At 40.5% G+C, this 22,713-nt stretch overlaps 1 protein-coding gene across 1 annotated transcript in view; it reads left to right on the top strand.

The window, feature by feature from the left end:
- The window catches only part of MRTFA (myocardin related transcription factor A), a 128,708-nt gene that overhangs the window by 32,602 nt on the left and 73,393 nt on the right, over positions 1 to 22,713 (top strand). Inside the window, 2 exon segments of the mRNA XM_035903192.1 lie at positions 8,511 to 8,574; positions 19,337 to 19,598. Of these exon segments, the coding sequence (XP_035759085.1) occupies positions 8,511 to 8,574; positions 19,337 to 19,598 (326 nt within the window).

The raw sequence follows: 22,713 nt of genomic DNA, 5'->3' as shown, positions 1-22,713 counted from the left end.
TTTGCCCCCTCCGGCCTCTCCCCGCCTTCTGCCCCTGAGAGGGGCTCGGCGCACCGTTCCCCCTCTCCTGTCCCGAGCGCCTCGCCTTTCGTAGGTCGACGGTGCGGTTTTTTCGGTGCTCTCTTACCGGTTTTACAGGCCCGGTTGTGGTGACAGTCGTTAATAAGGGTTTGAGCAGCAGCAACCTCCTGCCGTCCCCGCCACTCCGGGCACACACCGGATTGTATTAAGCGGGGTTGATTTTCTCCACTGAAAAGGCGCTTGTCCGTGCTATGGCTAGATGCATCCATGTAGCATCCGTGTGTCCCAGATGTCTGTCCCATGGGGACTAGATCTCCCTCTCTGTGCCTGTAAAATCTTTTATCAAAGAGGACTGTAATTTCACATATCCCCTGATCAAGGATGAAAGCTCTTGACCATTTGCCTTGTGTGTTAAGTGGAAATACCCTCCTGAGACCTTCACAATCTGCATCTGTGTACCCTTATCATGCCAACCATGTGCTAGTGTGGTTCTGTGTGGTTCTGGTTTACAAGATGAACCTTGAGTGGGCTGAATAAGGGGTTTCAGGTTTGCTGCTGCTGCTTATAGCACTTCCTTTCTTGTGTTGTGTTTGTCCAGACAATATCAGGCCCTCCGCTATGGAACTGCATCTTAGTCTACCATCAATAGAAAATACATTTTGAAGGCATTAAAAGTGGTTCTGTTTAAGCCTGTAGCTTCTTTGATGCATTGTGGAAACCAAAATGTGCTTGTTATTTCTTGGTAGGATTTGAAGACACAGCTCTGAATATTTGGAAAATATAAAATGTAGCTATTCTGGACTGAACATGTCTATCCTGACATTTCCTGCCTGGGCACTGAGACAATTCAGTATGCAATTCTGTCTTTATTTTAAATTTGCATTTGACATCAGGGCTAGTCAGTCATGGCATGGCTGACTTATTGAAAGCATGTTTTCTAATTGTGTGTTGGTTTTACTTTCAGGTAAATATACAAACAACAAACTTTCAGTGCTGATTTCAAAGTATATCTTGCTGCTTGCGCAAAACCCATCAGTAGGCTTTTGTAAAGACACTGTTAAAATCCATACTGTTGGACTGCTAGAAGTGTAATGCCTTTAGGTCTTCATAAGCATTGCCAAAAATATTTCAATCATGTCTGAATATGAAATGAGAGGGACACCCATTTGTTCCCGTTTGCTGCAGTGATTAAATGAGTGATCTAATAGTTGTGATTAAATAGAATCTAATAATAGGTTTTAAAATAAGTGCATGATCTGAAGCTGACTGTGAACTCCTTTTCTGTTCTTGAGATTCGTGCTTTCTGCTGAAAGGAGAAAGAGACTCAGGGCTGAAACCAAATGCCATAAGCTTTCCACAGGTAGAGGAATTTGCCCTTCTTAATTACTAGATATTAACTTACTGAGCCGTTTTCAGTCCTTCCTTGCTTATAATTTAGATACCACATGTGATTTCAGGAAAAGAGTGAAATATTGCTAGTTATAGCTTTTTGGGCATCATATTGTTCTGTACAAAATGTAAGTAGTAATGTGTTTGCTGGTTCCAACAGTTGTGGAAGTAGCTTTAATTTCTATTTAATTAAGGCCATCCACTCTAACATCATGTGGGAGAAGGCCCCCAAATCTTCAGGCAACAAGCAGATAATGAAATAAAAATCAAAGAGAGGGAGTACAGAAGACATTTTGACATAGGGCTAAAGAGATTATGGTTTTTTTTTTCCAAAAGCAGCCTTTAATTTTCCCTCTCCTTCAATATGAAATAATAGGAAACTCTTGAGTTTGGGGGGGAGTGCTTGCTTGTGACTGTTTTTTATAACTCTGGCTTCTGCTGGCATGGTAAAGCAGCAGCATTTTTCACAGATCCTTCCATCCTTGAACCTCCAGGTGAAATGTACATTCAGGCAATCAAAATACCCCTTAATTTAATAATAATAATAATAATAAAAAAATAGCCCTGTTGGATTTCTTTCACTGTTGAACCATGATTACATTACTGTGTGGTATTTGGTGGGGGGAAAGGGCAGCTGTACTAGATACAGAGGAGGATTAGAGCAAAAAGGGTTTGGTTGTTAGAGCAGAAAGCAGATAAACTCTTAGGATGTGTCAAAACATCATCACCAGATTGTTACACTCATTTGGAACATGCAAGGTGTCTCCATATATGCTTTTTACCTCAAAAGTTCAATTTATAGCCATTCCAAGAGTCATCTGTCTTTACTCTCTATACTCAGCTGTCCTTCCTGTGTTGTAGATGATACAATCGGACTGTCTCAATGTCTGTTTACTTACTGATAACTCAGTATTATGATTAAGATCCCTTCTGAAGAGCATGGCTGATTTCCTCTGTGTAAAAAGAGGTAACAATTAGTAAATCATATTATAGTTACACAATACTCTTCCTTTAAAGTTGTTTTTTTTTTTCTTTAAATCAACTGTGTCCTGAGGGTCAATGTCTTTTCCTGAGAAACTGCTGAAGAGGAAGCAGAAAAAGCAACTGTTCAGCAGTCTGAAACAGTCAAACACCTACTCTGGGAAAGCCAAATCTAATTATTTCCTGCTGGACACACTGCTGAACTGAGACTGAAAACAGAGGATGTGGTTATACAGACGTTTCTTTCAGTGGTGGGGATGTCTTAAACAGTGCATACTCCAATCTGCCTCTTTTTTTTGTTTTTCTTCCCCACCGTGTGCTGTCACCTCAGTAGTGATGGTATGTCTGTGGGGCTGCATGCTGAGCCAGGTTAGAGACCCAATTTTTAATCTATGGATGTTATATTTGTCTCCCCCCCTCAGCCCCCAAAATAAAAGGTGGGGGAGGGCCAAAGGAATGCATAGCTGGAGTGGAGGGGAGGGAGCGCAGAAGCAGATTAGTAAAAGCTACAGCTAAAGGGAGCATTTTTGGAACCATAGTTTAAAACTGTGGCTATGATTCTTCTTTTATGCATGTGCGTCAAAGAGATGAAATGGATGAGTCTGTGTGAATTCAGAAACTGGTTCCTTTGTCAAATACTCTGTTCGGTCCTCCAGGGACATAATGTGTGTGGTTAATGTGTATATTTTACCTTCCCTCCTTTGAGTGCTTTATGGAGTGCAAACACTGTTAAGTGGCTTCTTCAAGGGAAATGAATGGCATTGGGGTGAGGACAGCTTACATTACCAGGCTTAGGTATGCCATAGTGGTCAGTCAGTGCTTTGAGATTTTTAAATGCAGGTTGTCCTTGTGGAGGGCAAATGGTTCGTGCAGCTTACACAGGAATCGGCCATCAGCCTGCTACTGTGTTTTCAGACGTTAAAAACCAATGCTGGTAACAGCAGCTCACTTTCTTTGATCCTTTTCTATTTCTGACATGAGACATTTATTTTCCACACAGATAAATTTGAGAGTTTGTGACTGAGCAAGGTACTGTAATTGTTTAAATTAGATTGGTTTATATTTCAGAAATTGAAGTAATGAATTTAGTTTGTGTAGCACTGCTTCCCTTTCCCTCCCCCATTTTGTTGTGTGTGTGCAGCATCATTACTCTTGTGTGAAGAAATATTTTGGATTTAGGCACACAGCCATATTGATAACATCTCTGTAAGAAGGTGAAATTTAACACACAGTCACAAGTCATCTTAAATCCTGAAAGCTAAAGGCTGAGCTTTTAATTGGGGATTTTCTTTTGCACCTTAACCTCATGCCATCCATCTGCTTTTGCTCTCCTACCACAAACTAGCATGTCAACTACTTCTACTTATCCTTCTTAATTAACTTGTGCTCCCTATTTCAGCTCGTTTTGGCCCTGCTGATCCAGAAAAGCAGGGTTTTTGCGGAGCAGAGCAGAAGCAGTGTAGCTGCTGCTGCATGTTCCAGGATGTGATCTGTTAACAGCTGATCATCTGCGGCTGCCTCTGTGGAAGTTCCTAATTCACTGAAATAAAAATTTTCCCCTGGACACGGACACGAGCTGCTGCTGCTCTCTTCTCTGCTTGCAATGGGTGCATACTGAAGCGTGTATGTACCACAATGCAGGAGCTTCTGGCACAAAGCAATGCAGAAAATTCCCTATTTTGCCATCTTCCATTGAGGCAAATGAATGTACTGACTACGTGTCATCTTCAGAGTACCTTCATGTTAGGGGAACAGGAGACTGAAATGATACGTCTGGTTTTGTGAAATTAATTTTGTTTTGGGACAGGAGTCCACATGGATTGTTTCAACCTCAAATTAATGCTTCCTGTAATACATGGCAATTATGACAAGTTCTAGCCACACTAGGGAGGGTGTGTATGTGGTCAAGGAACTGCGGTTCCTTGAGTTCACCCTTTTTGTCGTTTAGTAGAGACACTGAGGATTCCCTTCACTACAGGATTGATCCATACGGTCGACACCCTATTTAGGCTTACTCAAATGAGCTCATCCTTTACACACAGCCATACCCATGTTATGATGAACTCATTCTTTCTGCAACTGTTTATACTTGTGAAGGGAGAGCTCTGAGCAAACATGAGGCAGGATTCACTTTCTGTCAATTACAGAGAAACTGTTCCTCCTTCAGGAAGAAACTTTTGGAATAGCACGGAAAGACTCTACTTGGATGTTTTGGGTTTTTTTAATTATTATTTTTTCCCCTCTCTTCTGATTTTTTTTCTAGAAATAAAAGAAGTTTCCCAACAGAACGTGATTACAGTCTGCATTGTAACTTAATTTCTATTCTATTGTGTAAGATGGACCCAAACCTGGGTGAGAGGTTTCTCTGAGTGTTTGGTAGGGCCAAGTTAATATTAGGCCTAATATAACCGTGTCTCTAAATTCGCTCTCATATGTCCTGTCAGGCATGCTTTACAGCAACAGATCGCCTGGAGTCTGAATCTTTTCAAAGCCTGCATCTGAGAGGTAGTATGGCTGGTAGAAAGATGGGATATGAATTCTGCATTGCCATGTTCAGATCAGACTTACCAATCGTGTCAGTGAGTTTCTGTGTTCAGACATGCTCAAACTCCAAGTCACCAGTGAAGGCAATAAGCCATTGTAATCACTGGAATAGCAGCCATTTGGCTTGAACATGTAAACACTGACATATAAACATTTCCATTGGATGGAGAAGTTTATCAGCAAGATGAGACTTCTGCATTTCTTAGAGATGACACTATTTTTTCTTCAGAAAATCTAGGACAGTAGAGTTTTGCCTGCATTGACTGTATAGTGAGAGGAAAAAGGAGGGTTGGAGGAATGTTTTTATTGCGCTATAAGGAAAGAATAACAAAAGCAGTTTAACTCTGGAATTTTGCCAGAAAATGTTTCAGTTATCAGATTAATCTTTGCTCACTCACTGCAATATGGAAGTAAAGAGCTCATCTTTCATTACAGTTGTAAGGCTGTTTTGCTAAATTTTTGTGAAGTCTGACTTCTTATTTTGAAGGCAGGGTGTGTCTGTGTTTTCTGTTGTTCCGTCTTCAAGCTGGATTGAAATTCTATGGGGTGACTGAATAAGGATAATGATAGAAATACATTATACCTGCAGCATCTCTTAGCTTAATGGTATGCATATGAGAAAAAAAAGTTAATGACCGTCCATGCCCATTGCAAGCCAGTTTATCTCTTACTTGGGGTTCGGATGACTAAGCAGTAAATCGCAGGATGCAATACTTTAACCACCTGCTAAGACTGAGGAGGAACTTCCTTGACAAATAGGACTGAAAGTTTAGAAGTGGTCTTTTATTGGCTAGAGTATGTGGAATAAAACTGTAGTTCTTAGTAGAGAAAGAAAGACAAATATATGCTGTCCTGGAGGATGAGTTATGTGTGGGAGGACAAGGATCTCTGGACACCTGAGAAGGCTAATGGAAGCACTGGAAACTCAGAAGAGGTAAATAAACTGAGGCAAGGAAGTTATTGAAATAATTTGTCCTGTTTTCTGAGTGTGTTTGCATGTACACATATACACACGCATGTTCTTTTCTGAAGGATATTGCCAAGTTTTTTCAAAGATGCCCAAAATCACTGAGTGCATGTGAGTATATATATTTTTTTAATCTTCATGCATAACGTAAGAGATAAGACTTCAAGGTCTTCCTTATTGTGTTAGGTGACATGTCTGTCCAGCCCGGTGTCTTGTGTTGGCTAGTTGCTGGTAATGAGTGCCTTGGAAGGGATGCAGAACTGGTGGTGTACAGAGAGATTCTTCCCCCTTCTGCCTCACCCTGCCAGCTGATTAGGGATAGCCTGGTATATTTTTCAGACCTGGAATATTCAGCAGTCTGAAGTTTTCCAGAGAAAAACCTGCTGAAGAAAATGCAAAGTTTTTCTAACTGGTTATGGTGTCCCACTTCTGTAAAAGACTAGCAGATGCCCTGTACCAGGTGGTAGGACAGGCGACCAAGAAAAGGCTCAGTGTTGGAGCCGTCTTCACTCAAATGAGGTTCAGGAGAACATGGATTTTAAGTGCTGGAAATTAAATGCAGCAGCATGATGACTGTCCAGCTTTATCAGTGCTGTTGCAATCTTGAATTGGAAGAGAATATCCAGTGAGCCAAGATTACTGGAAATTAGGAATCAAGTCAGCAGAAATCTTCAGAAGAAATGTGTCTCTAACTTCTCCACACTCTCATGTGTGAAAAGCGGTTTCAGGGGTACCCGTGTCTCAGAAAAACAAAACAAAAACCCCAACAACCAAACCCAAAACCAAACCAAATCCCAAGTAAAAAAAAAAAAAAAAAAATCCCACTCAAAACCAAATTATGCCAAAAACTTGCACTGGAGTAAAGATTTAATATATGGATAAATTTTACTCATTTGTAATTTGTGATTTTAAAAACCCAACACTGTCACCAGCAAACATTCCATACCTAAATTTTGTTTTTATGTGCTTAATGCTATCAGCAGAATGCTCCAGCAAAATTATTTTATCAGCTTATATAATCAGCCACTTTGTTCATCAGATTGGAATATTGAACTCTTAACAGTGCTTAATTGTTTACTAACTTTGTGGAAGACTTTCCTTGACTTCTTGAGGCCTTTTTGCCTTGCCGTTTAGGAAGTCTAGGATCCGCACTTCTGTAAAAAGTACCTTGTAAGTATATACTTAGTTTTGTAGCCTTGCGTCATTATCATATTTTAATTACAGTTGTATCAGTTTGGCTGCTTTATTAAAGAAAAAATAATTACTTGTTATGGATTTTCATATTTAATTATTTAAGTGGTTGTAAGTAATTCTAAATATTGACTTGATGACAAATACTGTAAAAGGTGGCAGAATGACTTCTTGATTCTGTGGTAGAGCCATGATTAATGTGTGCTGACACATTGTATTCAAAGAAAACTTGAAACACTCCTTGAAAGGGATTATAAGGGAAGCCTCTAAAGTAGTAGTGTCCTTACTTTTTAAAATTTGTATCAGTATTGTAAATCCCTTCTGCAAATTGTCAATTGGAGGAGAGTCAAACGAGGAGATGTGCGATTCATCACCTGTAGCTGCATCTAAACTGCTTCCTTCTTTTTATTTGTTGGGGATCAGGGATCTTTTTCAAATTTTGTGATACGCTGATTATCCAAGTGTCTAGCTGTGGCCATTCTTTCTTTAGAAGAGACTAATCAGTCTAATTGGCCTTATTCCTTCTGATGTTAAAGTAGTAGACAGCTCATTCTATTTTTCTTTTTTTTTTCCCCACTCCAGCTATGTTAATGCTTGTGTCCTAAGTCCATTTGGTCTGAAGTTTGTATTTGGGGAGGTGGCTGGGTTTCTTTTATTTTTTCTTATTGACAGAATATCATGGCATCTCAACTCCAGTTCGGTGCTTCTGGTGTCTAGGAGGCCCTAAAGTCTGAAAAGCTCAGGGGAGGAAATGGAATGGAAACTTTGTGTTAAAACCTTCATATGATGATGTGTATTTTTTTTTAAGGTGGCTAAGGAAGTAGGAGTGAAAATATGGCAACTACAGATCAACTTCTGACCCTTTTTATTGCCGTTTGAGACAACAGTCTTCCAGAGCCTCTGAAGTAATTCTTTCTTCCCCTGCCCCCCCCCGCCCCCCCCAATGGGATGCTCATTGCATTTCCCATTTCAAATCTCTGAAATGTACTTTTTTTTTTTACCTTTTGCTGTTTTTGTTTGGATGGATAACACGGTGTAAGAAACTAGTCATAACAGTCTCCAACTTCTACTATCCAATGTTTAAGAATTATTTCAGTACAAGGGTCGGAAGATGGAGTGTATCATTTGGTAAATATTCTGGCTTAGTAAATCTCAAACAATGCATTCTTCAGAACTGACAAATGAATAGTCCTGAAGTAAAAGTTGTGCTCTGCAAGTAGCATGCAGATGTGTATACAAGTGTGGCTGTCTTTATGGTATTTCAATCTAACTTTGTCTAATCTGTTGTCTATGCCAAATGAATTAAAGAGTATATGAAAAAAGAATACTAGATGAGGGACTTTGCTCCTTACTCTTAAAGGAGGAATTTTTTATTTTTTAAGATCTCTGAATATTTGTGTCTTGTTTTCCCTTTCAGTGACTGGGGAGAGAGCTGCTGGCATGGAAGTGAGCTGGGTTTGTCCGTGGGAACTGTGAGTAAGGTATGTATTGCGTTCTCTTTGCTGTCTTTAGTCTGCACCTTTTATTCTTAAGTACTGAATTGAAAATTGCTTGTGGTGACTAAACATGAGGGATAGTAGTGTGTTAGAGATGGAGTATTTTGAATTTGTGCAAGTGTCAGGTGTGACAGCAGTCCAGCAAGGACTTTATCGTGTAAGAGCACACTTGTCCCACAAATGGCACACTTGTCCCCTTTTCACTGCTGCCTAGCAATTAGTCAGGCTTGTCACAAGTTAGCTAGTACTGTGTTGCAAACTTTTTTCAGTGTTACTGATACGTGGCTCCCTAGGCTGATTTATCCAAGTATATAAAGGCAGACAATTGTATCTATACAGTAAAATTGTGACATCTGCAAAACTGTAACTGAGCTTACCACGATACAGTAGCACTCAAAAGAGAGGATGATACATTCAGATATTGTCTGTGGTCCCAGGATGAGTCTTGTAGTAAAGAATAGAAAATGTTTTCATCTATTCTAGCATCAGAACAAAAGTTTTGGTTTAGATGTCCTTCATGTGCTGGTTCTTAGTAATTAGTATTAGTGTGCTTGCTTCAAAGAAAAAAATAGTGAATTTGGAATCCTTTGAATTGGTAAAGAACAGCAGCAGTACCAATTCCCCCACCCCTTCACCGTGTTCTTTCTTGTAGAATCATAGAATTGTTTGGGTTGGAAAAGACCTTTAGGATCATCAAGTCCAACCGTTAACCTAACCCTGCCATCCCATCACTAAACCATGTCCCTAAGCACCTCGTCTACCTGTCTTTTAAATACCTCCAGGGATGGGGACTCAACCACTTCCCTGGGCAGTCTGTTCCAGTGCTTGACAACCCTTTCTGTGAAGAAATTTTTACTAATGTACGATCTAAACCTCCCCTGGTGCAACTTGAGACCATTTCCTCTTGTCCTATCACTTGTTACTTGGGAGAAGAGACCGACCCACCCAACCCCCTTCACCCCCCGGGTTACCTCCTCCTGTCAGGCAGTTGTAGAGAGCAATAAGGTCTCCCCTCAGCCTCCTCTTCTCCAACAGATTAGAGCTGATCATCTCCTTTGCATCTCACTTAGCACATTTCTGATCACAGGCAGACCTTTGTTAAAACTTTTTGCTGACCTTTGCCAGCACACACGTCTAGGAGATCTTGCAGAAAGCCAGTCTGATAGGTTCGTCACATAATGAGAAGTGCTCATTTACCAGAAACCGGTGACTTGTGTTTGTGCTGCTTTTAAGCCTAGAATATTAGTGGTTCTACCCACATTCATTAGATTTACATGTTAGGGAGCACATCTTGAGTACTTACTACTGCTTTTCAATAAATTGGTTAGCTTACACAAGACAGTAATATTGATATCTGCTTCTTCATGAATCACTAAAGAAAATTTTTACCTATTTTGCAGTAGCGGGGAAATCCAAGGGTGAAAAGTTAGCTCTCATAGGGGCAAAAGGGAGCAGAAGCTCTGGTAACTCAGTCTGCTGGATTTCCCATTTAAATGAATGTCATGCTGGGTAGCTGCATAAGGAGGTGCTAAGAAATTAAAATAAATTTGGATTCCACACCCAGTGTCCATTGACCGGGAGGAGAGGTAAAGTCAATTCAGATTGGTTTAATTTCTGTAGACAGTTTCATACTGTCATGACTGAAGAATATGGCTGGGGTCAGAAAACTTCTTGCAGACTCTGTTTCAGGCTTTGGTTTCACACTGTACCTAACATGAGGTAACTGAAAGCTGTCACTTTTCAGTGGGCCCTGCTCCTCTGGGGGTTTTAGGGCTTTTTTTGGATGAGGTCTAATGAACCTGTGGTTGCATGGTTCAGATTGCTAGCACAGTGGGAAAACAAGCATGTTTAAAGGTATAGCTTTCCATCAGAACAGCAAGCTGAATTGACTTGCTCTGTGGCTGCAGAGCCACTAGATTTGAAGGAGAGAAGGTGAGAATTTCAAACTGAGGTGAGGCGATACAATATGGACCTACACTCTCAGTCACAGCCCATGATCAGATGGAATTAGATAAAATGTAAAACTACTTCCTCAGACATACAAAAGTAAGTTGCCAAGAAACCTTGTCATAAACTCCTTAAGATAAGTTCTGCAGTGTTGCCTGTTGCTTTGTGCTGACGTGAATGCTTGTGCCAGGAACTGAACTGACAGAAATCTAACTACTTTACCTTTGTTTCCTTTTTTCTTTTTTTTAAAATGTATATTCTTTTATTTTAGTCTAGATTGGTTCCCTGAGCTATCTTCCGTCCTTGCCTGAGTTTACCACTTTGTTATGCCCTAGATCATCCAGTTCTTGTCCCAAAGTTCAAATCTTCTGCGTTTGAAAGTGTATTGTTTCTTGTGAGGTCTTATTTCTACTCCCCTCTTGTCCAATGACTTTCTTGTCCCAATCTGCCCTAAATCTGCATTCAACATGAGTTCCTTCATACTTTCTCAGTCCCTCAGTTTTCCTGCCATGAATTTCCAAGTCAAAGCTCACATCTGGCTGCAGATCGTCAGTGTTCCCTTTTCTAGTTTGCTGCAGCCTCCCTGCTTCCATTGGTTGTTGGCATCCGTTGCTACATGCCTTTGCTGCTGGCTGAATCCATTGCTTCATCTGCTTGCCCCTATTGGGGCGTGGAGGAATGCTTTGCCTCAGACATGAAGGAAATTTTAAAAAATGCATCAGACAGCAATTGCAAGGAAGTCAGTCAGAAGGGGGTGGAAAACAGGCAATCCTGTTCTAAGCACACTGTAGTTCATCATGCATTTTTTTGGCACCAGTGCAGGCTTAAACAGCTTGCTCCCTTTCATGGCTCCCTCTGTTTTGCTGGCATAGCTGTTTTTGTGGCCATGGTGAGCCACTCTGGGGAACGGATCCTCCTGGAAAGAAGTGGTCCTAGATTATTTTTCAGTACATGTTGTCTCCACAAGATTTATGCTCATTTCACAATGAGGAAGGTCTGAGAGTGGGAATGTGTAGCAGACTGCTTAAGTTGGCACTGCTGCTAAATGTTTAAGTGTGCTCTTTGACATTACAGTTAAATTGATCTTCCAGTGAGCTGCTGTTGCAAAGGCTGGTCAAACCTCTATGCAGCTGTGCACTCCTGCTTCTTCCTTTGCATCAGAGCTAGTGATTGTGCAGCCACAGGGCATGTCCAGCTAGCTGACTGATCCTGTAGAAAATGGTTTCTAATCTTTTGCAGAGTTTATTGTCTGCTGGTTCAGCTGACCTGAGTCACCCCGTGGGTGCACACTCATTAGATCAGACAAAAGGGAAGCAGCAGGAACCAATAGCTTGGTAGCAGAAGGCCGGATTCCTCTTTTAATTATGACGTTGAACCGTATCATGACCAAGGCCTAAAATATACAAGTGTACCCATTGACATGAGACGTGAACATCACATCTTTTTTGCTCTCTTTTGTTCTTTGAACTTGAGTTGAAATTGTTATTTCTTCAGTAGCTATCATTTGTAGTCTCACAAACTAGAGGATTAAATCAACACACTGAGAGGTATCATAGAATTACATGACTGTAAATGGCGTCACCAGTTTAAGGCTCAACGTCCTCCTTTGAAATTAGAAGGATGTCTTCCTCATTCACGCTTTGAGCTTAAATAAGAACTTCAGAAATTGGTGGGGAGTTCATTCTTTTTGAGCAAGGATTGTTTATTATAAATATCATTGTTATTCTCAAAACTAGCTTTGGTATTATCAGTTCTTTTGTGTACCCGGAGTTCCGTGAGCTTGAAAGCCACAAAATTCCTCCAAATACATATTGAATCATGAAAAGTATTTCTTAAACATCTGGAATGCCAAACTACATTTCTTAGCCTGCTATTTGTGGTTTTAAGAAATGGATGTTTGATGATGATTTTTCAAGACCTCTTAAAGACTTTCTATCACTGCTGGACTGAGTGAAACAAATGCTAGTGTCTTATCAAGGAAATACGTAGGGCTTGAGAAATACGGTTCTTGATGAGTCGTTAAAATCATGTGTGAGGCTATGTTTGTCTACAGCAGAAATTAAGCAGTTGATTGCTTTGCACTAGATGTGCTCTTTGCATCTTTCCCCCCTCAAGTCCTAACATCTCTATACAGCTGTTCGTGCCTTTTGTGTCAGCCATTTTCTTGCTGCTCTGAGCATGTTTTTTGGCTCTTGTACTGATAGATTTGCTTGAGGTTGTAGTGGAGAGACTTCTGATGATTATTCAAAGATGTCCTCTCTTACTGTAATGTTACTGGCACAGTGTACATACAGATTCAGAATCTTTAGCTCAGGTAGAAAGTTGTGCTTATCCATGTTTTACCAGCATCTTTGTTTCACATGTGTTGCAATCTTTGAATTTTTAATAGGCGCTTTGTAGGGTAGTGGCTTGTGAGGCTTGTGGTCATGATAAGAAGGAGAGTTTACACCTTCAAATCACTGGTTCTAATCCAGAATGAATTTGGTTACTTTTTAACTGCTTTTGCCTTTCTCCACCGCCCCCCCCCTCCCCCCCCATTACTATGAAAGTGAAGGAAGTTGATGACTGGTTCATTTTGCAGAAGGCAAATGCATATGAAATATGTGTGTTAAAATAATTCCATCATCTGAGAAGGTCTCTCTTCAGTGATCTGCATAGTTTGGTTTCTTAACTTAAGGTGGTTCCTCAAGAACAAGCTATTAGGTTGTCAGGGCACAATGTAATGCTTGCCTTGTTGCTTATTATATTGTATATACTTTATGGACAGTGCCATCAGTTTAACTCTGAATTAACTGGAGAAGTAATTCTGCCAACAATTGTGTGCCTGGGTTAAGCTGACTGACTGGAAACTGAATTTTTTTTTTTTAAGACAACTTTGGAGGTCTTCCTGTAGGTGACTTCTCTTTGATATCTAAAGATAAAACGAACATTTCTCACTCTGATCATTATAGCTTTTCAAGCTAATGTGATGCTTTGGCTTCCATCTGCTGCAAACTTCACTTCTCCTGTGTTATTCTTCAGATTTGTGGTGACCTGGGGCATGCTTTTGGGCACGCCATGGCATTCTCTTCCTCTCTTCTCACTCATTTCAAAGATTTGTCCACTTAAAGCCACTTTGCCCCAACATTGCCTCTTCTCTTGGCTGGATGATCTCAGCTGGCATAGTCATTTAACAGAAGGCTGCTCTTAAGTTTAAAATTAAAAAACCTGTCTTCTCAAAATAGCCCAGCTGCACACACATGCTGTTGCTGTTAGGTGCTGGAGGTTGCTTAGCAATTCTTAAATTCATAGGAAATTGCTATTACCCTGGCAACTCAGCCCCAAAATGCAAACAAGGGAAAGCTGTTTATAGAGGTGTCCTTGCTTGATTTGGGAGTTATGCTTTTTTTTTTTTTTTTTTTTCTCCCCTGTGCCTGATTTTTACTTATTTTTTAAATTCCTTTCATTTCATGTGTTTTACTCTGATTATTGAGGTTTCACATTAGAGAAGGTAGAACTGTTCTTTGGTTCATTTACATACTGACTGTCAAGATCTTGATTATGCCATGAGTATGTGAATATTACCAAAATTGAGAGACGTCTAATGCATGAAGACCTAGTGGATGTGTTCATGTCCAACACGAACATTGGGAAGACTGAACTGTGTAACAATATCTTAAGGTGACACTGCTACCCAAGTAGCCACCCTGATTTCTTTTTTATTTCCGTGGGCCTCATTCTCCCTCATGCTAGCCCAAATTTTTGTGTGGCTGGGTGGCAAGCCAGATCAGGAACTGATGTAGATTAAAACTAGTAGTTTATGTGTGTGTGGCCAGGTCAAGTTTAACACAGATCAGTTCTTTGATCTGGTGTAGCCTGTGCTGGCCCACAGGAGGTTAGGAGTGAGCAGGCTGGACTGTTCCTTTTGTTGGCAATGCCAATTTAGCATCTAACCAGAGGATGTGGTCTTATGATACAGCTAAGTTGATCTAAGCTAGCTCTTGCCAAAAGGGGCGGTCTTGGATGCATGCCTTTGTTGCTCCCTTGTGCCAACAGTGGTGCTTGTCTGGCCTTATGATGGGGTGATTAATGGAGCTAAAATGGCAGGAAACTAATCCTAATCCCTTCTCCCCCTCCCAGTTTTCACTTAGCTCTGTGAACTGGCTTACTGTGGGTCAGACAGGTTTCAGTACTGCATGTGTCTGTCTATTTTGTTTCCCATTCACCTCTTGGGCTTTGAGCTATCCTTCAGTGATTCTGGATGAGCAGCTTTACAAGAAGTTCCTATAAGTAATTTTGTCATATGGTAAATGCAAAGTGGAATACTTTTTTCACCAAGGAGTAAGCTAATCAGGTTTACTGTGTGTTTACTGTGATATGCTGTGGGATGGCAAGAGGATGGACCTAAAAAGCTACTATGTAGAAGCTGCAGAGCAATTTATTCTTTGTGGTTTTCAGGTTTGAAAGAGATCATCTTTTCCCCAAAAATTCTTCTTGGCTATGGTTCTTAATCTTACCACTTGCACAAAATTGACTCTGCCATGTTTGTCTCCCTGAAACTAAAGTTTGTTAGATTGCTCCAGAAGTCAGAAAGAGATTAAGATTATTCATATGTTTAGGAGTAGCGTGTAACCTTTCTTTTGAGTAGCTCCATCTTCTCCCTTGTGCTGCGGTCCATGCCTGTATTGTTGAGGCAGTGGTTTTGTGCTTTATAGCAACGTAATTTGAGCACTCCGTGCTCCTGAGAGCTCACTGTTGCCCCTGCATTATGTGTGTGTAGTTGGCAATGGACTAGTTTGGGGAACTGATTTTGCTGAATACCCAGAAAAAAATGGCTGGTTTTCAGCTGAATTGATTCCCCTGTTGAAGAAGGGGCATTGTAGGGACAGAAATGAGCAGCTGGACAGTGGAGGACTTGAGGGTTGTTTAAGCTGGTGTTGCTGCTGTAGAACATCTGTGGGATCACAGTCACTCTTGTCCCGGAAGCAGCTGCCCAAAAGTGGAAAAATGCCGTTATAGAAAGCTTTTGTCTGGTTAAGCAACAGATACAAATCCTTGAGGGCATTCACCCTAAAACCCTTGTTGATAAGAAATACTTGCTCTTAAGACTGCCCATCAGCTTCTGGATGACTCACTTAAAGATCATAGTATGGCACATTTCTTTATGGGAAAGTTTCTAGTCTGTTCAGAAATGACGGGAAAATAAACATTTTAAAATTTTAACTAGCTTCTAAATATTAATGTGTGTAATGAACTGATTGATCATTCTACAATGACAGTTATAGAGTGGTGTAACTGTCTGGGAAGTCTAAAACCAGCCTTACTGCTGGTTACAGAAAAGGATTCCATGCCTTTCACAGGACTTCCAAATAATGCAGCATAGATGATTATAAATCCTCAAAGCATCTTCCAAATCCCTCTATGTCCTCATCAGACTTTTAATTGAAAACATTAAAATCAAACTCACCCAGTTACAGCTTTTACTGTAGTCTTGTGGACTGGGCATTTTTTTTTTAAAGTGGGGATATGTTGCATGCTAAGACTTTGCATTGCTCTGAAAAAAGTTCTGTTTCCCTTAGGTAGCAGCTAGATGTTTGGATGTACTAATGGTGTAAGCAGGTTCTCTCTCCTGTGCTGTGCTGGCACAAGCATTGGTGTGGCTGCACGGCAAACTGCACCAGGGTCTTTGATTTAAGTGGAGTGTGAACCAGAAGACTAGCTGTTACACCTGGGTCAGTTTTCTCATCAGTTTATCATGTGTCACTGCAGATTCTTGTGCTGGCCTGAAATGGGAGGGAATGTGGAGGAAGGAGAAGGTAGGATTTCCTAATGCATTTGATAGTTCTTCCCAGTTTAGTTTCATTTGAGCTGCAACCCTACTCGGAGTAATAGAATCGTCATCCAGGCTGTTTGAGATGCACAGAGTCAGACTGTGGGTTTTCTGCATTTTGTGGCAGTGGTCCCCTATAGTGTGCTGGTTCAACTGTGGCTTGTATGGAGGAATCAATCCAGCTGAAAATAGCCTAGCTGAACCAGCTTTCTGCTGGCACAATGCAGGACATAGTGTCAGGGCAAGGTTTGCTTAAGCTGTGTTACCTTTGATGTGGGCGAAACACTGAATGAAATGCCAACTAGGTTTAAGAAGAAGGTACCTTCCATCTGTGTCGTTGTCTTCGTGAGTTAGGAAACCTACAGATCCAGGTACAACTCTTGTGATGATCCAGCTGAAGTGTGATAGCTGATAACCAGCTATAACCAGTGCTGAAGTTCCATTGGACAATTTACAGGGGGAACTCTGGTTTATAATCCCAGTACCAGTTAACATCACTTGGTATGGTGTTGCCCAGGGTTACATAGCAGACTGGTGTGTGAACACTGATCTGCTCTACCTTGTGGCTGGCTAGGCTAGACTGCCTTTACTGTAGCTTGGTACTGTGGTTTTGCATAAAGGATATCGTTTCAGTGGATTGGCTGATGCGAATATAGATTCTTTTTTACAACACTGTTGTTAAAATGGTGTTTGAAATGTGATTTCAGGTTACAAACTCCTGTTTAAAAGAAAATCCAGCATGTCAGATGTTCCTAAGTACATTTGCTATTTTCCTAGTTGAAGCAGATTTGACTTTTTGAGAAACGTCAAGGTTTTTTTTCCCCTTGTGGGAAGAGGAAGGAACTATTTTTTTTTTTTTTTCCTTTTCTAGGATGGATCGAGGGGGGAAGTTTGAGTTTTCTGCCATTCCAAATCCTTGCTGTGTGGGTGTTAGATAGGTCTGTCACCTCTTTGTGGATTCAGACCCGGCTGCGCTTCTCTTCCTGCATGGTCTGACCTAACCATCATGTGGTACTAGGCAAAGTGTAATGTCTCCAGTACATCTCCTTCGTTAAAGCAAATTGGCTTTGGCTCCTCTAAGACAGTGACAGCCGTCCTTACCAGCCAGCCTCCTAACTGAGCCTTTACTCTTCCTTTTAGACCCTTTCCACAGGCCTCCCATCACTACAGGGACAGGGCCTGAGGCCAATTATATTGGTCATGATTTAACTCTTTCCAGCCTTTGCAAGGATTGTTATAGCATTATTCTAAGTCTGTGGCTCAAGGGTGTGCGTTTCCAGGCTTTCTGTATGCATTGTAAGGAGAAGGGCACAATCCCAATTTTTTTTCTTTGCAGATTACCGTTACAATTTGCTCTCAAATGGATATGGGAGATGTTTGCTTTGGACAGGAAATACATCAAGGAGGGAGTAGGCACTTTCTAGCCAAATTGTAACTGAAGTAAAAGCAAATACTTCATATGGCAGTAAGGTTTGGCTCAGTCTCATTTGTTTTGTTATAACAAGCACCAGCTTCGGTTGGTGGTTTTTGTTTTTTTTTCTTTTTTTTCCTCCACCCTTCTTTTCTTTGCTTCTCTTTAGATCATGACATAGGGTCCTGGGAATGAATGTATGACAACATAGATGAAATAGCATGTATTCATTACCAGTAATTCTTATTGTTGCCTTGAATATACATTGAGCAAATTCTTGAAACAAATGTACTACCACTTACAACTTTGTTCTGGGTATTACAGAGCAAACATTACTAATCAACTGAGGTACAAAACGATAATGGAAGTGGGGAAAATGACTATTTGATCTACTTTATCAGTTATTAATGTGTTGAATGTTGTCACACTCAGGTTAATTACGAGTGTTAAGTGGGGAATACTTAATAAAAAATTATATGGTTAAAAATGTTGCTCTGAGTGTACACTTTCCGACTGATTTGTAGAGGATTATCCTGATGGTTTTTACTTTGCTTCTTTGCAGGTTGCTTTACCTGCATCTTTTTAAAGCTGAAGGTTAGCCTCTGGAAATACCTTTTGCTTCATAAATTACTACAGTGCAGCAGAGTTATGCAGCGGTAGTCTTCTGAGTTTAGACTGGTTGAAACAGCAGCATACTAAGAAGCAGGAGACTTCCATCTTCATTAATCAAAACCAAATATGATTGCCCTTGTATAATGTCCGTTACTGTTTAAATGTTGACACAGTAACCATTTCACTGGAGACTTCCAGCTGGTTTGTTTCTGTTTAAATTACTGAACATAAAAGAATTTTAACATAGTGATGGCTTTAAATATTTATTTAAAGAATTACAGACATATAATGAAATATTTTAAAATTGCTTATTTCATTAAAGACCTTTATATATTGCCCATTTCAGTTACTGTAGCTGAGGTTTTAGGCAGGAAAGCTTTTTTGTTTACTTTATGTGGAATATTTTTCTTGCATTCATTTTCACTGGTAGTGAATGGGGAAGGAAGATCGGGGCAAGAGAATTATTTTTTGAAATGCAAATGATTTTATTTGAAAATCTTAATTTGTTGTACTCAGCTGTCCTTCCAGCTTTATTGTGAAGGATTACTTTGCCTGACTGGATTTGAAATTGACAGTTGTCCTATTAAAACACCATTGTTGGTATAAAAGGAGAGTAATCAAGATTTCAGCAAGGTTCTAGATAGGCTGACTTCATGGAACAACTCTATCTGTGTCTTCTCAAGATTGGGTTCCTAAAGTACCAAAAATTGAGAACGTTCTCATACTTTTTAAGAAAATGATAATAATCTGTAGTTTCATCAGTACTTTCTGTGGTGATGGTGTTGGAGGTTTATGCAAGTTTATGAACTGCTGAGTTTTGCTTACTAGGTGGATTTGAATTGATGATTGTAACACAAACACTGTTCTAAAGAACATGTGTCTCTAGAATATGGAGACACCATGATGAACTGGACATATGGGTTAAGTCTCTCATGTGAGATTTACTTTTTTTTTGGTCTGTCTTGCAGGTTGCCATCACGAAAGCCAAAGTGGATTTCTCCGGTGTGGTGTGCCTGCCCCCTTCCGTCATTGCTGGAAATGGGCTGGACGGAGGAGGGGCTGGCGAAAATGATGATGAGCCGGTGCTGGTGTCACTTTCGGCGGCCCCCAGCCCTCAGAGCGAAGCTGTTGCCAATGAGCTGCAGGAGCTCTCCTTGCAGCCCGAGCTGACCCTCAACCTCCATCATGGCCGAAACCCCAACCTTCCTCCGCTCAGTGAAAGGAAGAATGGTAAGTGGTACAGTGCACTCATGTCTCATGTAGTATGTCCTCGCCAAGGAATTACTGTGGTCATGTCATGGTACGTGTTCTGATGACAAGGCTGCTTCTTACAATGATTTATTTGTATGAAGAACTAATAATCTAGAGTTGACAAAACTGATTTATGTTATTTCATGGGAACGATTGATGTTATTGGCTGTGAAAGTTCCAGAAAGCTCCAGTGATAAATGCTTTAGATTGTTGTTTTAGGTGAATACCAGAAACAATTTCAATGTGCTCTGTGGTGACTAAAAGTTGTGCAAAGCTGAGACAGACAGCCAAAGGAAGTGTTAGCTTATCTTCAGACTATAGCCATTTGTAGATTTTTCCTTGCCACCTTGGTCTGCACTTACCAAAGGTAACTCTCACTGCAAATGTCTGAAAGGTTCTATCACGCTTGTTAGAAGGAGGAACAAGACCTAGAGTTAAAAATGAAATATCGCAGTAGGCCTTCTAATCCTACAGTGAGAATGACCTGCCTATGTTTCTCAAGTTGTGGGTAGCTTATGGACAACTATGGAATGAATCCCTCTAACTGTTTGGTGGGTGACAGTGGAGTGGCAAAGTACAGGGTCACTTGGTGACCAGAATTCCTGGTTTTGGAAGAATGTGAACTGTCTGAAGCTCAGGATCACCAGGCTGCCATGAAAGCCTTTGCATGTTCAGGCCCATCCTGTGAGAGACTGATGAAACCATTTGATAACTGGTGGCTTCTATCTGTGAATTCCTTTTGGTGATCTTCCTTCACTCCACCCACTGGGGTGTATGTTGGTGGTTCTTGGCAATATGAAGGTCTTGCTAGAGTCTTGCTATCACCTTTACCTGCAAGATACTATGCATTTGAGCGTGGTTGAGGCCTGGGTGCTTTATAGTGTTGGGCATTATGCTGCATTATATGTATTACATAGAGTTGCATGGCACAGCATATTAGAAATGCTGCGCAGCTTTGGAGTGGCTTTGTAGCCAGAACATAAAATGCTTATGGTAGAGCAATTTAGAATATGTGAACTGTAGGACAGTAATTTGGATTGGAGGGATACCTCATTTGATGTGCCTTGTTCTTTACCTCCAGAAACTAAGCATGCCCTTCTCTGAACAGTGTATCAGTGTTTTGCTAGTTGGAAGAATTAATTAACTTCAACCCAAAGTGCTGTTTTTTAAGAGGATAAAAGTTTCCTCATCCATATACATTATACCATCATTACGTGATTACAGTCATGTTTACAGGTCTTAAAAATGAAGAAGCTAGAAACTGCAAAAACAGAACAAAAAGCTTCTAATCCTTAATGTTTGTAGTCCTCTAAGATAAAAGACAACAGATGGTTATAAAGGTGGTGGTAGTAAATAAAAGAAATCGGGACATTAGTCAGCATCGTAGACTGTGCTCTCAACACATCTCAACTAGTGGCAGACTTGGGCATTTTATAGTTATGAAGGCAAGGAGAGATTTCAAATGAAATTTTAACAGAGGTAGCTTTGAAACTGGTAGAGGGCTTGAAGGCAGCATGGGAAAAGCATACGAGCCTTTGTTTCCATAACCTGACAGTTGGCCACCTGACAGTGACATTGTGAATTTACTGGAGGCAGGGTTCTCCTCTTAGTAAATAAGATGTGATTAAGGGTCCTGAATTGGGAAGAAGTGATTTATTCTTGGTGCCACAGGGAAAGGGATACTAGTGTTGGGAATGCTTAAGTAGCTTTTTAGGAAAATGAAACTTGTAGCAGCACTTCGAATGGATACAAGCAGGGTACAACAGCGTTTGTTATGGTCAGAGGAAAAAATATTCTGTTACAGAAATTACAGAGTCTTTATATGATTCAGTTGTTTGGATAGGTTTAAAAACTGGTATCTTGGGAACATTTTACAGAAATAGGTGGTTTTCCTCTGTCAGAATAATGTTATTTTTATGGACTCAACCTTGAAGCTGTATCATTGTGGGCTGCAAATCTGCTTGACTGGAACAGGTAAAATAGTCAAGTTTAAAAGTATTTGAAAAGGAACACCTCTGCCTGTACTTTTTGCCAAAGAAAATTAGGATATTCCCAGAAATGACTCATTAGGTGGGTCTCTTCAAACCTGATTCTTTATCAGGGCTCAGCACAGTAGTGGGAATTTTACTGCTGGAGGTGCAGCTTTTCAGACAAAGCATAAAGTCCAAAGTCCCTGATCTAGACTACTTGAATATTCCTTATCTTCAGAGGTGTACAGTGCTCTCTTCTCTTAGGCTGCAGTACGTTGTTATGTGTTGTTTGTGTGTACGTTCATTAAAGTATTGTGGGACTGAAAAGTGCTGTTGAAATATGGTTATCTGCAAACTGTCACAGCATTGAAGGAGACTTGGCTTAGTGAGCTGTTGAGAAACATAGCTGATGCATTTTGAATTAATTAACTTGTTCCCTCAAATGGGAACTTTTCAGTTATCTTGGGTTAGAGGCTGCACAGCTGTTGAAAGCTGTTGAGCTTGTTAAAGCTCCTTTTTTAAATATGTTGTATCTTTGGTGTTATGCCTTTGGCTTCAAACATGTTAAAAAAAACTTTAGAGACGATCTGCCAGTTGAGATGGCAATCTGCTTAAACATTTGAGCAATCCAAAGTGGTTGTAGAAGCACATCTTGTGCGGTGAAACCGCTTCTGTGAAAACTTGCCAAATTGCAGGTATGAGGAAGATTCAAGCTGAGTGGCAGTGGGAGGGGAGGAGATGGTAAGTAAGAGACTTGCTGGAAGCTGCCGATCTGTGTCAAAGGGTCTCCTTTTAGCAGTTCTAGACAGGCATTGCTGACTCACAGCTGAACTAAATACTTACACTAAGCACTTCTAACAGGTTAACCCTTTGTGTAACTTTTGCTTGCAGAAGGCTTTGCTTATCTGTAGATGTCTGTAGGAAAATATTATGTGGATTTGTACTGAATTTGTTACTTCAGGCAGTGGTTCTGGAACATAAACTATTAGCTGAAGTAAAATAGAAATTACTTTGGCATGTAAAACATCATGGAATTATGTATCCCGTGGGAGAACTGAGAATGCAGTCCTGTATGCACATGCTGCCATATGTCCTAGGACAAACGATCCCTTTTCTCTCCCCCC

Source organism: Egretta garzetta, unplaced genomic scaffold (genome assembly GCF_000687185.1).
Source record: "Egretta garzetta isolate BGI_Z169 unplaced genomic scaffold, ASM68718v1 scaffold51, whole genome shotgun sequence".
Classification (NCBI taxonomy): domain Eukaryota; kingdom Metazoa; phylum Chordata; class Aves; order Pelecaniformes; family Ardeidae; genus Egretta; species Egretta garzetta.
The sequence above is the reverse complement of the archived record's forward strand: the minus strand, read 5'-3'. Positions and strand labels throughout refer to the sequence as shown.